The sequence below is a fragment of the Melozone crissalis genome, unplaced genomic scaffold (genome assembly GCF_028551555.1).
Source record: "Melozone crissalis strain CALT ecotype California unplaced genomic scaffold, PUWL_Pcris_2 ptg000045l_1, whole genome shotgun sequence".
Classification (NCBI taxonomy): Eukaryota; Metazoa; Chordata; class Aves; order Passeriformes; family Passerellidae; genus Melozone; species Melozone crissalis.
In genome coordinates this window covers 30,235,745-30,250,776 of record NW_026535823.1, presented here as the reverse complement: position 1 = coordinate 30,250,776, position 15,032 = coordinate 30,235,745, and the positions used below count along the sequence as shown (strand labels likewise).

The 15,032-nt window shown below is 39.1% G+C and overlaps 1 protein-coding gene across 10 annotated transcripts in view; it reads right to left on the bottom strand.

Annotated features, from left to right (window-relative positions):
• The window catches only part of NFIA (nuclear factor I A), a 348,828-nt gene extending 334,310 nt beyond the window's left edge, over positions 1-14,518 (bottom strand). For 5 of the 10 annotated variants that reach the window (XM_054286270.1, XM_054286271.1, XM_054286278.1 and 2 more), the window contains exon 1: positions 14,165-14,516. In XM_054286270.1, the coding sequence (XP_054142245.1) occupies positions 14,165-14,260 (96 nt within the window). In that variant the 5' untranslated portion in view covers positions 14,261-14,516. Of the gene's footprint in view, positions 1-14,164 lie in introns of all 10 variants that reach the window. The other 5 variants (XM_054286276.1, XM_054286277.1, XM_054286285.1 and 2 more) reach the window with 3 other exon arrangements.
• Between the last annotated feature and the right edge of the window lie 514 nt (positions 14,519-15,032).

Here is a 15,032-nt window from a genome sequence, read left to right as displayed (position 1 = left end):
GTTTCACTATGTTTGATATGACAATACTTTTGTATAATGTTAAATTATATATAACTATTTCAAATAGCCGATACCAGAACAAGGCTAGAAAAGGAATATTAGATGCAAGGAGGAAAGAGAGAAACTGAAGACTGAGGGTTTTCATCTCCTGTCGTATCTCGTGTCTCTCAGATTTTTGTGTAATTTGAACAAAAGAGGAAATAAAAGTGGTCCAACAGACGAGCTCTCACAGTGGTACTATACAGAAATGGTGTTGCTTCCTTCCCAGAATTTGGTGTACATCTTAGGCTGCCTGCCAGCTCTACAGGAGGCAAGTGCAAGATCATAAATAGTGCAGGGAAAGCAGGAAAAAAGAAAAGGGGGGAAAAACTCAGCCACTAGTAAAAAAAAGTCCCACCATTTTCCTTACAGATTTTTCCTTGAAATCTCAGAAAAAACAAGTGCCAGAAAGTTCAGGAGAGGTAAACTGGTACATCTCCATTAACCTCAGGGGAGCCGTGCCAGCTGACAGGGGCACTTGGCTCAAGATATTTAAGCTGAAATAACTTGGATCTATGGAGCAAGTCATCTATACATCCTGCTGAAGGTGGATCCAATCTTGCTTGCCCAGATTAGCGATTCCAGTTTTATATTAACACTGATAGACTTACAGGAGTTGGAAAATACCCATTGGAATCAGGCCTGCAGATTTAGTTGCAAAGCAATTCATCATGCCTAGACAGAAGTAGCTCAGTCATTCCTCAGGAGACAACCAAGACCTCAACTTTAAGGGGGACAAACATTTTCCTTTTGTTGACTACACTGCAAACATTTTCTTAAGAACAGGAAGGAAATGCACTACTGAGGCAAAAAGTATTCAGGATATTCAGTGTCCCATCAGTCTGACAGCGATGCCACTTCCATTATCAGAATCTCCTCCTGTAAATACTGGTTATTTTTATGATTTCTAAACTGAAATTGTTTATTCTTATGTACCCAGGAACTTTGTTTTTTTCCATCCCTGTTTCTGCTCAAGGCACATTTTAACAACCAGCAAGCTTTCAGGATAAATGCTTACCAACAAAAGCACTTCCCAAGTCTAACTGCAACATGAATATTGAAACTATAAGGACAAAACTTCACAAGTAATTTGCCTAGTTGAATCAGTTTTGTTTCTGCATATGCCAGAAACCTGTCCAAGTGAAGGTTTCATTCATATGGCTACACACAAGCAACTCACCACATGAGTACTTACTTTTTACACAACAAAATCCTGATTTTTCCCTCTTGATTACTCGCACTGCCAGCATACAGTAAAGATTATCAAGCCCTCAAAGGATCATACAGATCCAGTGACTACTACATAATTAACAATAACTTGTAGTAATGCAATTTAAGAGTCTTTTTAATGGGCATAGATGGCAGAATGTATAGCCCATCTTTCTTTGTCATCCTAGAAAAGGGGCCCCATGCGGAGCTGCTGGTTGCTGAGTGATGCTTTGTAGTCTGTACCAGACAGTTGCACAGTACCAGCTGCATTGGCAGGTAGCCGAAGTGCAAAGAGATAGCTGCCAAGCTATGCTATACAAAGGCAGCAGTGCCAGAGAGAAAGGGACCTTTGCATGAAGTCACCTTTGACCCTGAAGCCAGCATGGATCCCATATTCATCAATTCCAGACAATTGCATCTTTCATTCCACCACAAACTATGATTAGAAAGGGCCCATTTGTGATAGTGATTGTTAGTTTACAGTTCCCAGAGATTGGATTATTTAATCTTTAGTTCTGTTGGCAGCAATATTTTCCCTAACCTTTTGTAGTGGTGTGCCAGTGATAATCTAACATATGTATATAGGGAGATATACACACACATACAGAGGCACCTCCCTTCCCCATCAAAACCGGGTGAAGAGAGAGAGATGCACAGAAAAACCAAAGTACACAAAATTCACTTTGTTTGGCAATCACTGTGCTAATGTACATTTTGAGAATTCAGCCTGGAAAGTGCAGAACACTGTGAGTGCAGCAGCATCTCAACTTCTGCCCACAGACCTGACTTTCCTGCAGTTTTTTTCTGCTCTATGGGAAAGCTTTCACTTTAGAATATTCAGACTATCAAAGGCATTATTTTTGCATTGAACTTGCAAAATTAATTGCAGATTATTTTTAAAAAAATTTCTATAAGTATTGACTCTTGTAGCACATGCAAAAATAAGTTGTTAAACATTTTAAATGGACTAGTGAGAAAATCACCAATGACAAACAAACCTCAGGGGAGTGAGGGGAGACAGAGCATGGAATAAAAGCAGCAGGGAAGTGTCTAAGCCTGGTTCCTGCCTCTGCTCTCCCGTGTGTCCAGCTTTGATTGTGTGAGTCCTATTGAAATCCATAGCAGAGCTCACAAGGTGTGTGTGCCTGTCAGCACTTGAATCTCAGTAAATGGGTCTTCAGCAGTGAACTGCCCCCCTATCCTGCCCAAACATCACCCAGCATTTCCTCAAGCAGTAAAACAAGTCACACAATCAACAAGTAGGCAAAGAACATAAAGTGCCTGAGAATATAACTCTGAACAACAACTTTCCACATTGTTTAGCAGAAAAAAGGGTAAAAATGCCACCAGAGCGAATTGAAGAACTAACGTTTGCAATTGGAAATAGAAAGAAAAGGGAAGGAAAAAAAAAAGTGAGTCTATAAAACTTTCATGAAAAAATTTTTTGATCTCCTTTGGTCTGATCTCAGAGGTGTTGGCCAAAGGGGAAAAAAATCCCTCTACCTGAAGGCTGGCCGTATCGTGCTGCACCTGACTTCTGGCTCACATGCGAGACCGTCTGTTCTTTATTTTCACTCTGTATGAAGCTAATGGAATTTGCAGTTGATTAACCTCAAATCTGGAGTAATGATCCAGCCTGGGACTGCAGCTGGCAATGCTGGGGCTATTTGTACTTCTTAACTGAGTAAGACAGCAACAAGTGTAGTGGCACAAAGGTAAAGATCCCGGGTAGATGGGTGAGTGTCAGGGGTGCTATAAAATGAGATGGGAACGTGACCTGAGAGTGCAGATCCTGTCCCCCCTCCCCACAAAGAGGTTGGAACATCAACTCTTAGAAAAATTAATCAGAAGATAATACAATATGAAGTATATGGCTACAATTATTCATTTATATTCTACAGAGGACACTCAGACTGCAAGATTTACCCTTCTTGCATAAGGAATCCATGCATTAGAGAAAGGTCATCTGTTAAGGAACAGTTTCTTTAGAAAAATTAGGAGCAGAGGGTCCTAAAAGTTCTCTACAACTTCCATTTGCATGGAAGAAAGCAAAGTGTTATATTGTGTTATATTGGCACCTGAAAATAAAATTCAGAGGCTTACACAGTATTGTGTCTTTTTATTTGTTCTAATTTATGTTTCTGTCAGAAATATGAAAAATCACAGCTGAATCACTGCAGATAAACACCACCAGAAGAGAATTCAAGCATTTTTTTTACTTAATAAATGAATTTCTGTTTTCTCCTTCACAATTGTTCAAAGCTTCAATGAACAGTTACACAAACGTGCACCAAACCTCAGAACTAATTTAGTTTAGCAAGTGCTTCACACTTTGAACAATGTTACTTTCAAATCACGACAACATTCTTCCTTCCTCGCCTCATGACTAATACAGTGTTATTCAAGCCACTCCTCTTCAGACACTTCAGATCTTTACAAATCATTTCCCCAGCTTTACCACCTGATTTCTAATTAAAATTAAACGGAGAGAGTTCCTTCCACTGATGCAAATCCTGCAACCCCAGGCCAGTAACAGGCATTGCACATTTTTTCTTCCATGGCATCATTTGGAAGAGGAACTTCTACAAAGAGGTAGGTAAAGCAAGCTGAGATGGGCTGTGCTTGGTCCAGAGCTCTTACACTGCTCATTGGATAAATGTCTTAATGTGATGTAGTGAAAATAATTTTTCACTCTGAGGAAGATCATTCTTCTCATCCTATACAAGTCTTGTCAAATTAATGACTACTAGTGGACTTTCCTAACACTGCATTACTGTCTGTATTTTATTTATATATCGTGCATGTAAATATACATGTGCACACGCACACACACACGCACTGTGTGTACTATATGTCAACAACTAATCAAAAATTGTTTGCCCACAAGCATATGTGAAAAATTCATCTAAATAATTGTACATTTAATTTTTAATGAAATCCCAGTAATCCACCCAATTTACCAAACTCCTACTTAATATGAAACAGTGGCATGCACGGAGATGTCTGAGTCTTACACAGTGTGAGCATTCGTACCACTTCAGGCATCCTCAGTCAAGATTTATTAAAATATTATCTTGATTTGGAGATCACTGCTTTTACTTGTGTGCAGAGTGAAGAAGCATATGCTATATGAGTAACCCATAGTGTTTGGCTTAAAGGCAAAATAAAAGTCAGCAATAAATAAACAGTAAAAAACAGACTGCTGGGAGATGGAAAGACTCACAGTCTTTCCTGTCTTTAGTTCCCTAATTCTGCAAACCTTTATATTCACAAATAACTTTTATTTTAAAAAAGGCAAGTACTTAAATTACAGCATCTTAAGATATTTTTAAAACCTATTCATTACCATCTAATACCCTTTCTGAGGTGAGTTTCTTTATTCTATTCCATACAAGGGAATGACGAGACATAAAGGAATTAAAGTGATAGTTTTGGCAGACCTGTACAGAAACCAGGGGAAACACATTGCACATCTGCTTGTGAGAACACACATTTAAAGCAGGCACCTGCATTTTTCAGGTGCAAACACCTTCAGCATACAAACAATTCCACACCAAGCTCACGCACACCTGTCCCAGAGTGTGCACCCAGAAAACTTGCTAGAACAAAGGAATCTGTAGCCATGAGCATGTGTATGGGAGCACAGGTGTTTGGGTATTTCAATCCAGAGTACATGAACAGATGTTTGCATCATATTGAAATTTTCGCTATACTCAAAACTCTGCAGCTCTGCTGTTCCACCCTTATCAGTCTGTATTTCTCATATTCCAGAAGGCTTTGTCTCACACCGCTTTTCAGGATACAACTTCCATGTGTTTTGGCTCTAGCCCCTTATCCTGTTGCAAGGGAAAATAAAAGTCCCCAGCCCATCTATCTCTCTGTTCTTAGGCAGAAAATAACTCACTTTCTGAGTTATTCTAGATAAAACATTTTCTAGATAAAACATTTTTCTCATTAGGGCTTTGTGCTCTTTCCCGCCCCTCTGCATTTCACTATTGCAAAGATCTGGGCGTTTATGAAGTATCAGTTCCATGATCAAGGAGTAGATTCAAAAACTGGGACAAGTAAGAGAAAGGTGGACTGCACCACTCAGAGATGAGGACAGCTGGTTCCAGGAGGGAGATTAGGGTGCTGTGAAATCACACTTTGTCAAGTGGGAGACACCAGGATGCAGGGCTGTGGATATGACCAGTGGAGCACCAGGCTTTTCTGAATCCCTGTGCTGCAAGGGCAGACTGTCAGCCTGGTCTTCATGTTTTTCCCCCCCTTGTTTCCCTTTTCTCAGTTACCACTGGACAGAGTTTACAGCAAAGTTCCCTAGAACATTCCCTAAAATTCTGCAACAGAGCAGATGCAATCAGAAGTGCTAGCACTGCTGGTCATGGGGACATCTCGTGGAGCTGCCACAGAGCCTTGCTCTGTTCAGCCTCTGCCGCTGTCCTGTGTCTCTTTGGCTTCCTGCTGTGGAGTTGCCTCAGTGCAGAATAGTTTGGGCAAATGAGGAACTGCTCTGCAATTCAAACCCTGCATCTGCATCCAAAGAGAGGAAAATAAACCACAAAGTTGTCTGTGCCGTGGTCCAGTTACTGGACCTGAGCAGTTGGTAGTCCATGTTACTGAATGGGATTTTAAGTAATGATTGGAGTAGCGAAAAAAAAAATCCATCCTGTGGTTCACTTTCTCTGCTCAGATGTGATCTCTTCCTAATGGTAGGGAACATCCTCAAATCACAGCCTGCCCTCCCTTGAGTCTCCTTTACAGAGCTGGTACTGAGCACCCACTCTTGGGTCCATCCTCTTCCTTCTATTCTTTACACTTTCAGCTCTTGACACTAATTTATGTTAGAAATTACCAAAGGTCACTGCTTGCCAAGAGCAAGGCCCTCACCAAAGGTTTCCCACCATTATAAGCCTCTGTCCTCTTCCTACATGCCCTCATACTTCCCTGGAAGGTATTTTTCCCATTTTTCTGTGGAATACTTAGAAAACTTCATTAAGAACAAAAAGAATGGGTGCCCATAGAAAAATAACAAGTTTCAACAACTCTACGTATCTCCATAATGAAAAAGTTGCATCCTAAAATCAGGTGAGACAGTTATAATTTGTAAAAGAAGTTACTATTTTCTTTAAAATTGTTTGAGCATTATTCATTGATTTTTGGACAAGAGGGAAGCCCTTGTGTTTATCAAGTAGTGCCTTATGCTAATTTCATTCCATGCACATAGCAGATAGAGAGCTGATTTCCTTCAGAAACCAAGGTAAAAGGAGAGGAAGAAACAAGTCCTAATTTGTCTAAACTATAAGTCCTCATTAGTAGCAGATCATGAGTAAAGTTGAATTTTACTTGTGTTTGCTTATAATCCTTGAAAACTTGTCCCCCATTTGTGCTCTTGTAAAACCCTGGTGATTCACCTTTCAGTCACTGCCCTAAATAATCCATTTAACCCATTCTTCTTAACCTACCCTCTTTCAAATAAAATCACAAAAGAAAATTTCTAGTAAAAAACCCTGGCAAAGAGAAGTGCACATGCAAGTTGTCTCTATTTGTTCCTGAAAGTAAATACAAATATTGACTGAATGATCAAATGAGGCAGATTTTTTTCTTTTCTTACTGAACACAAAAGGTTAACTTGGGTCACTTTGGAATACTCTTTATATTCTGTTGACATAAACCAATAAGACATGCTCTACTTTCCATTTTCTTTACCAGTATATTTCCATGCGGAATCAGGTTCAGACTAATTGAATTCCGGATTTAAAAAAAAAATTATGGAAAAACTCCCCTTTAATTTACTCACAGACACTCAGTTATGGAAATACCCTGTCAGTGACCATGTACACCCTGTGCCTTTTGAGTTAGTCGTGTTTAAAGCAGAAAGGCCTATTTGAGAGCACTGTTTGTGCTCTTAATTTCCACACTGCTCCTATTGACAACCTCAATCCGTGTGTGCGACTCCAATTGGGTTGTGAAATTAATATGGCTGTTTGCGTACATCAAGGGCAACCTGCACTCCTTTGAAAGCAAGGGCATTGCAATTATGGGTAGTAAGAGCCTACAAGCTTATAGTGCCATCTGTACTATCCAACACTTCCACCCATCCCTACTTGTATTGCTAACTTTGTGTTTCACAGCCTCTGAAAAAAAAAAACAAACCACCAAAGAACAACAGATACGCTTATACAGGCAAAATATTTTGAATCTCACTCCACTAGTCAACACATCTATTTAATCTGTTCTAATGATTTTTATCTTACTGAGAATTACTCTTCATTAATCTCCTCTATGGAAAATAGATCCAGAGATCTCCATTGCAGTGAATGTAAGGACTGAAACCTTTGTGTAAAAGAGCTACTGCAGGTTTGTGCAGCACCTGATCCTCACTGAGACTGGCCTCTCCTGCTCCAAGATCAGGTGAATTTCTTGGGAGTATGGCAGGAGCTCTGCTGTTTGTGGGTGAACAGAGTATGAGTGTATTTCATGTGCAAAGTGTGTGTTTGAACACACACAAAGAAATTGAGCACCCAAAATGAGCTCTGTAATTATTACCTGCAGCACTTGTGAAAGAGGTTCCTAGTCACACTCATGGAAATAACAAAGATATTATCAGTCCAAACCATGCTGTTATGTACCAGAATATTTGTCTTCAAATGTCAATGAAGAAACAACTCTATTCACCCTAAAATCATATTTAAATATTAATCAGTGTGAGTGACCACATCTGAGGGAGAGGGATGCTTCAAGCAGCACAGTGAGATTCTTTTCACTCTAAGATTAAAGCATGAGAACCTTTTAATAAACCAAAAATGTTACCTTTTTTCTCTCATATGAAGTTTAGGAAAGCAAATATCTATTTCCTTTTCTGTAAAAAGTTTTGGATTGTTTGTACGGAAACTACAGGGACCTTTGCAGCAAAAAGTTTCAGACTATTCTTTTATTTTCATCTCCATTTCCACTTTACTCCAAATATAGTGAGGGACTTGCCAAAAGTATAAAGGCCAGACTGCTAGAAGCCATCGCAAGCATCCCAGTATGTTTAAAGATCCAGCGCTGGTGTTTAAATTGGAGTACAGGATTAGGTTCAAATCGAGATGTTAGATCTTTCAGGTAGTGTCTATTTTCTCAGGTTTTAAACACAGTTTTGATACCTTCCAATCTCAGTTCAGCGTGTAAAATTAAATTAGGGTGAGTGGTAGCACAGAGACTCCTCAGGTACAGCTCAGATTGAGCTTGGAAGTTCTCCTGTTCATCCTTCACCACACAGACCCTCCACATCGTGCTGTTACTGGCTTTCCCAACTATCACAATGATTTCATAACCAGGGGCATGATGAGCTCTGGAAATCAGACATGGGGATCACTAGCAGGAATGAGCTGCCCCTTAAGGGGACAAAGCTGCGCCCTTCCTCCTGGTGGCACAGATACCTACACAACGTCCTCCTCTGAGCCAACGCCGAGCGAGGACCTCGCGTCTCCAGCTCCTGGCTCGGTGGGCAGCACTGGGAGCCCAGACAAAGTTATTTTTGATAAATAGGCTTTTCTCTCCAGCCTTTTCTCAGACTGTCCCACAGCTACACCACTGTGTCACAACAGATGTGGAAGTTTCTGAGGGGAAGAGGGTTGAACAAGGGTTAACATGGCGCATTCTCCTCTTACTAAAATGATGTCATTTCCCTCCCCCTCCACGAAAGTATCTGTTGCTTGGTTGTTTACATACTGAATTTAAAATCTGTATTATAGACCTGCATGACTTAAAATTGAATTAATTCTCATACCTGAAGACATTTGTACAAATTTAATTTCAACTTCCAGTGCTTCACTGTTATTAAAAAGTATTTGATTTTACCTGCAAATTGCCCATTTTCCCCATTTTCTATACTTTCTCCACAAAAATAAAGACTAAGAAAACGGAAGTACTGATACACTGTAGAAATTGTCCCAATGAGTTTATAATCCAGTGTGAGTTACACAGTACTGATAAGTAAAGGAAGTTCAACCAGACAGTTTAATCCTCCAATTTCCTGTCTTCTAATCAGCCACTGACTCCTCTGGCTTTAAATTAGAAACATTCATGGCAATATTCAGGACAGGTGAAGGAAAAAAGAGTAGCAAACAACTGAGACAAATACTTGTAAGCAAGAGGAGGCCACACATAGAAAATGAATACAATGTAAAGTATGTATAATGATGCACTGAAGTGTTTAAGCTGTACAGAGAATTTAGCAACTCTGATAGAGAAGGAATAATTTTATTAAAAATATTTATACAGCAGCTGAGCAGCATATGAACATACAAGAGTTACTGTATAAAACAAAGGAAATCCATGCTGCAATGTTACACCGTTCACACTTTGTTATTTTTATAGGGGCAGGAGCAGGATAATTATTGCTACATGTATGCCTTTTATATACCATAAATCATAAGTAAGAAGCACAAATCAGCAAAGCCACGGACGGTTCAACAGCATGTGGGGATTACCATGATAAAGTTGGACTGAAAGTGCGTATAGATACGCTCAATGATTTAAACAAAAAATACTTTTTTGAGTATTTTGGCACTGCCAATTAACTTTCCATATGATGAAATTGAATATTTATTATATGCGCCATCATTGTTATTTTCATTTGCAATGATATTTACAGTGAGGATTCTATTAATTCTTAATTGATGGAAATGCTAGCAAAATTTTGACATTTTCATATTTTTTATTAAATTACATTAATTACCTGAGTAATTCCAGCTATTCCTCTGAATAAACAGAGGTGTGGAAGAAAAGTAGTCACCGAAAGCTTCAGTAAAAAAATGTTAAGAACCTTTAAAGTAACTAAATTACCATTTTAAGTCTAGGCTGACTATTTTTAATAAATTCTGGTTTCACTCATGGCTTCAACAGAAAATAAAGACATTCACACTGAACTGTGGATCGAGAGCAGGATAGTAAAATTAGAAAATAATTATTTCAGAAATGACTGGAAGATCTGCTTTAACTGTCGCATTCAATAACAGCAGTTTGCTCATACATGGAGTCATTTGAAATGGCTTCTTATTTATTAATGAGGCTTTTTTTCCCCTTCAGATGTTTCACAAAGAGCGCAGTTTGGGGGTTTGAAACTGTTTGGACGGAGATAACTCAAATTATGGGTCCAGGCTGGAACTCTCAGTTGCTCAGGTGAGCAAACCTGGAGTCGCTCCACTCCTCCCAAGGCAGTCACTTCAGGCTGGTGGCAGCGTAAACCTTGAGCAGAATTTGGCCCAATTTGGGGTCTTTAGTTTTGTTTTGCCATGGAGGATTTTCCCTCCACTATATACCTTTGCTGCATATCTATTTCAATAACCCCATGCAAAGGAATTTTGCAGACAATCCCTTATTAAACATATTATGGTCACATCATACTGGCTTGCTAGAGCAAATAATTAAAAAAAATAATCAGCTTGAAATAAATGTTTATAAAAGTAGCACAGCTGCACATATTTGTTACAAATGCAAGACAGAGTACTGAAACTTTTCTATGACTAACCCTTTAGTGTCTCTATGACAGCAGCAGATTTCAATTGAAAGTGCCAATGAAAACAAAATAATGATCATTTTTCCAACAAATTCACCTCGTTTCTTCAGGCTCTTATATCGGTTAAATTGTTTGCTATTTTATATGTATTTTCAAAATAAATATAGCTCCTTCTTACACAAATTTACAGCATTTGGGGGAAATTTTATGCTAAAATGTCACATTACAATATTGACAGAATAATAACTGTTTCTGCATTTACTTGATTAAAGCATAAAAAAGTAGATTAGGTGCAAGAGTGCCTTAAAACAGTGGAGACAAATGCAGTTATTACGGAAATATATAAATCCTGCAGCTTCTACTGAAATAGTTTGAAACATTTACAACTGTCTACAAGAAAGAGAAATAACATTTTTTCTTTTACTTTGACCTCTTGCTATTTTGGCAAGTAAGATAAAATATATTAGCCATTCCATCAGATGGCTGGGGAGAAAAACTAGCTGTGATGAGGAAAAACGAATTAAAGGAGCATTAATAAAGATTATCTATGAAAGAAAATAAGGTCAAAATTAGAACTCTGCATTTTAAAGCCACCTTTCAAAATTGCAAGCTGCTTTGCCCAATGCTAAAATCCATTCATTTTACTAATCATGCAATCAACCAATCTCCATTATCTCCAGAGCTGGCTATAAACATGCTATAGACTGGGGTGAAAGAGGGAGAGTGTGAGGTTGAGAGACAGAGAGAGGGAAAGAAAGAAAGCAAGAAAGAAAGAGAGAGAGATTACTACACCCAGCCTTTTATAAAGCCGTTTCTTTCATTATAACAGGTCTTTTCATCCCAGTGACACAGAACCTTTAAATTTGGGCATAATGCTCCAGTACAGTACAGAGCTATAGCTTCAAATGGATTTAGAACCTGCTCCAGAAAAAAACCAAACTCCCTCGCCTGACACACAAATTGTTTACGATTCATTAAAAAGCAAAATTGCATATCCCAGTGCTGGCAGCTGAGTCCATATGGGTGCAAGGGGTATTCACTCATCTCTTTGTATGCTGGCAGTACCAAACCGAAGTTTAGCACAGTGCAGCTGAGATTTTGTGCAGCCAGACGATGCATGAGGTAATTTCCAAAGCTTTATTTGTCTTTAAAACATTAAAATCTGCTCTCTAGCTTACTTTTGATGAAAAGAATGTGGCAAATGGGATGAGGTTTGGGGGGGGGGGGTAAAGAAAATCTATTTTTGTTGTGTGTTTTAGATTCATTATGTATGAAAAACTGCTTATTACTCCATCAATAATTGAAACTTTGTACGAAAATTATTTGCAATTAACACATCTATTGTAAAGATCTTGAATTATTCACTTCAGCTAAAAATAACATCTCTTATCTACCACAACTTCTACAAAAAAAGGCTATTTAAGTGATTTTTTTTTTCTGCTAGAAAATAAATGGTGTGACGTTGAAGTTTAAGGAGAACTTTCTGCAATGTTTAATCTAAACAACAGCATGTGTGGTTATAAAACTGTTTATTTTCAGGCAAGTGCATTACTAAATGTTTCCAGGATTTTTACATATTATATTCACAGCACTAAAACATCTGTGAAGTAGATGTGACTGAAATGAAACTTCCTTGGACACTTTCTCTAGAGTGCTAATAACTGCTTAGTAACATTTGAGGATACTTATTAAATAATAAACACGGACGTACCTCATCATAAAAGCAGCCGATAGACAATAAAAGAGGAGTGGTAATAAAATATACAAATGGCTTGGAATAAGGCAAAATCTCAGCATGATATAAATCTTGTGGCTAAAACAGGTACTTGAAAAACTTTGTTTTGAAAACGATAAGTAAAAATCAATAGCCTTATTTACAGGGGTTTAACAAGCTAAAAAAAAGTCACATGAATAATCAACAGTTTATGTGCATGCAAATACCCCTTCCCCCTCCAACTTCTCCTGGCAGAAAGTCTAATTGGAAAATCAGTACTATAAGTAAAGTGGTTAGCCTTCCCTATTCCCATTAACCAAACACTGCATGTTACATTTCACTGGCAACCGCTGGCAAACCTCTAATAGACGCTTAAATATTAAGAGTTTAGACAAAAAAAAAAAAAACCAAAACGGAAAACCCCGAGCCCAAACACCTTTAAACACAAGCCACATGATATACACAATGGCTACCACCAAGCTGCAGAATAAAAACCTTCCGGATCTCACTTTTAAAAGTCTTTCAAGTCCTCTGAGGTCTTAAACTTTCCAAATGATACCAAAATTGGTCCGGGGCGGCGAGGGGGAGGGAAAGCCCCCGACTTGTTTCAGCGTATCATACAATGAAAGTGATCATGCCTTGTTTTGTAATTCCACTCGCCAGTCCTTTTTTAACTGATATCTATGTGAAATGAGCTGAGGTTCACGGTCCAGTTAGGAGCGGATAATACATTCATTGTCCTGGCAGCAAACTTTTCCTCTCACTGGAAGAATTCACGCTTGCCACAAGAATAATAATTACAGAAAACTAAAAATGCGCTGCTAACGAATTAATCCCTAACGGACAACACGCTAACGAGGGCAGTAATGATTTGAGGACTCTCTTCCTCGCAACAGGACTTGCATCTTCTGCTACAATGGGCTATTGTGCATCCTCCTAACTCACTATACCTCTTATAGATTCAAGATGTCAAAGGTTGTCTGGCCCGGCTGACCATGACATGCTAGTTAACTCGTTCTACGGAGCACGTTGGGACTTTATTGAAACTTTAATTGTGCCCAAAAGCAGCTAGAGCCAGACTATGTGGGATCTGTAACACATGGCTCCAGGTCAGCACAGCCCGGGAACCTGTTCTAACGCAAACAAGCGGAGGGAAAAGTTAAGACCGGGGTCTCGGATGAACAGCAGCACCTCGCAAACCGCGCTCCTCTCACACGTGATGATTTTACACCACGCCACGACCGCACCGTTCCAGGCTTTTACAGGGATTGACTCGCTTTGTAACGGACTGAACTTTCCACCTTCCCTTTTTACAAAATACTGCATGGTGAAAAATGCACGCGCACACGGACGCTGGAAAGCAGCAGATAAAATAAAACAAACTGAGCGTTAGGCAGCCGACTGAGACAAGTTACTCTGCACAACAAGGCTTTTTCAAACTACTTCTTTGCATACTTTTTTTTTTTTTTTCCCTTAAGGAGAATTGAAAAAGCTTCCCTCTGGAAACTGTAGTGCACATTAACAGTCTCCTGTTACACAGGGGAAAGCACACAAGTGGGACAAGTGTGAGGCTGCTCTACTGAAGAGTGTGAAAAAAATCAAATGTTAATTTGATAAATGTGAGGTCTGGGACATTTTGTCAAAGAGGGAGGGAAAGTAGAAAAGGGAGAAAAAAAAAAGCAGCCCTGCTGCCAACTCACCATCCACCAAGTTCTGGCCGAGATGTCGTAGCAGAGCTGCCATTTGATGGAGCCGTCGGAGGTTTTCCCTGCCATTATGCTGTCAGCAAGCTTCATCTGATGCTAACTCACGGGAGATAAGACACCTAATTGAGAAAACATTTGCACTGGCATGTTGGGCAACATGTAGCCCGGTCCATACCATATGGAATCATGGGTAAAAAAAAAAAATCTCCTTGACAATGAACCAATCTCTCACAGACCCAGTGGCAAGGTGAAGTGGAGATGAAAAGTCATCTGCTCCTAGCACTGTCTTCTCCTCTCTCTCTCTCTCTCTCTCTCCCTCTCTCCCCCCCTCTCACTCACTCTTTTTTTTTTTTTTAAATAAGAACCCACTGCTCAACATCAAAGAGAGGCGGTCAAAATTAGGGCTTCATCACTCAGATGATTTTGGTCTGCAAGGTTTTTCTTTCCTCTTTTTTATTTTTTAAGAAGAATAAAGAGATTTAATAGGACAAAGGCAGGTAGTGGACTGTGGAGGGAGATCGCCACAGGCTATTAGCCTAAAATTTCTGCTTGACAGATGGAACTGCTTAGAGACTATCATGCAATGTTTTGGGTGTTTTTTTTTTAAAGACTTTCAGTCTGATTCAGTATCTGTTTATCGCAGCTACTTTTCTCATGTACGTGACTGGGGGGGAAAAGACTGAGCAAAAAAAAAAAAAGATTGTGTCTTTCTTTCTTTCTTTAATAATTGTGCATATAATAATTTAAGCAGTGAAAGGCAAAACAAAAGTATAAACTGTCCAAGTTAATTTCTCGATCAAGTGATAGATACTTTCTGATGGAATCAAATGATCTTTCATGGTTTTTTGGACACTCAAGTTTT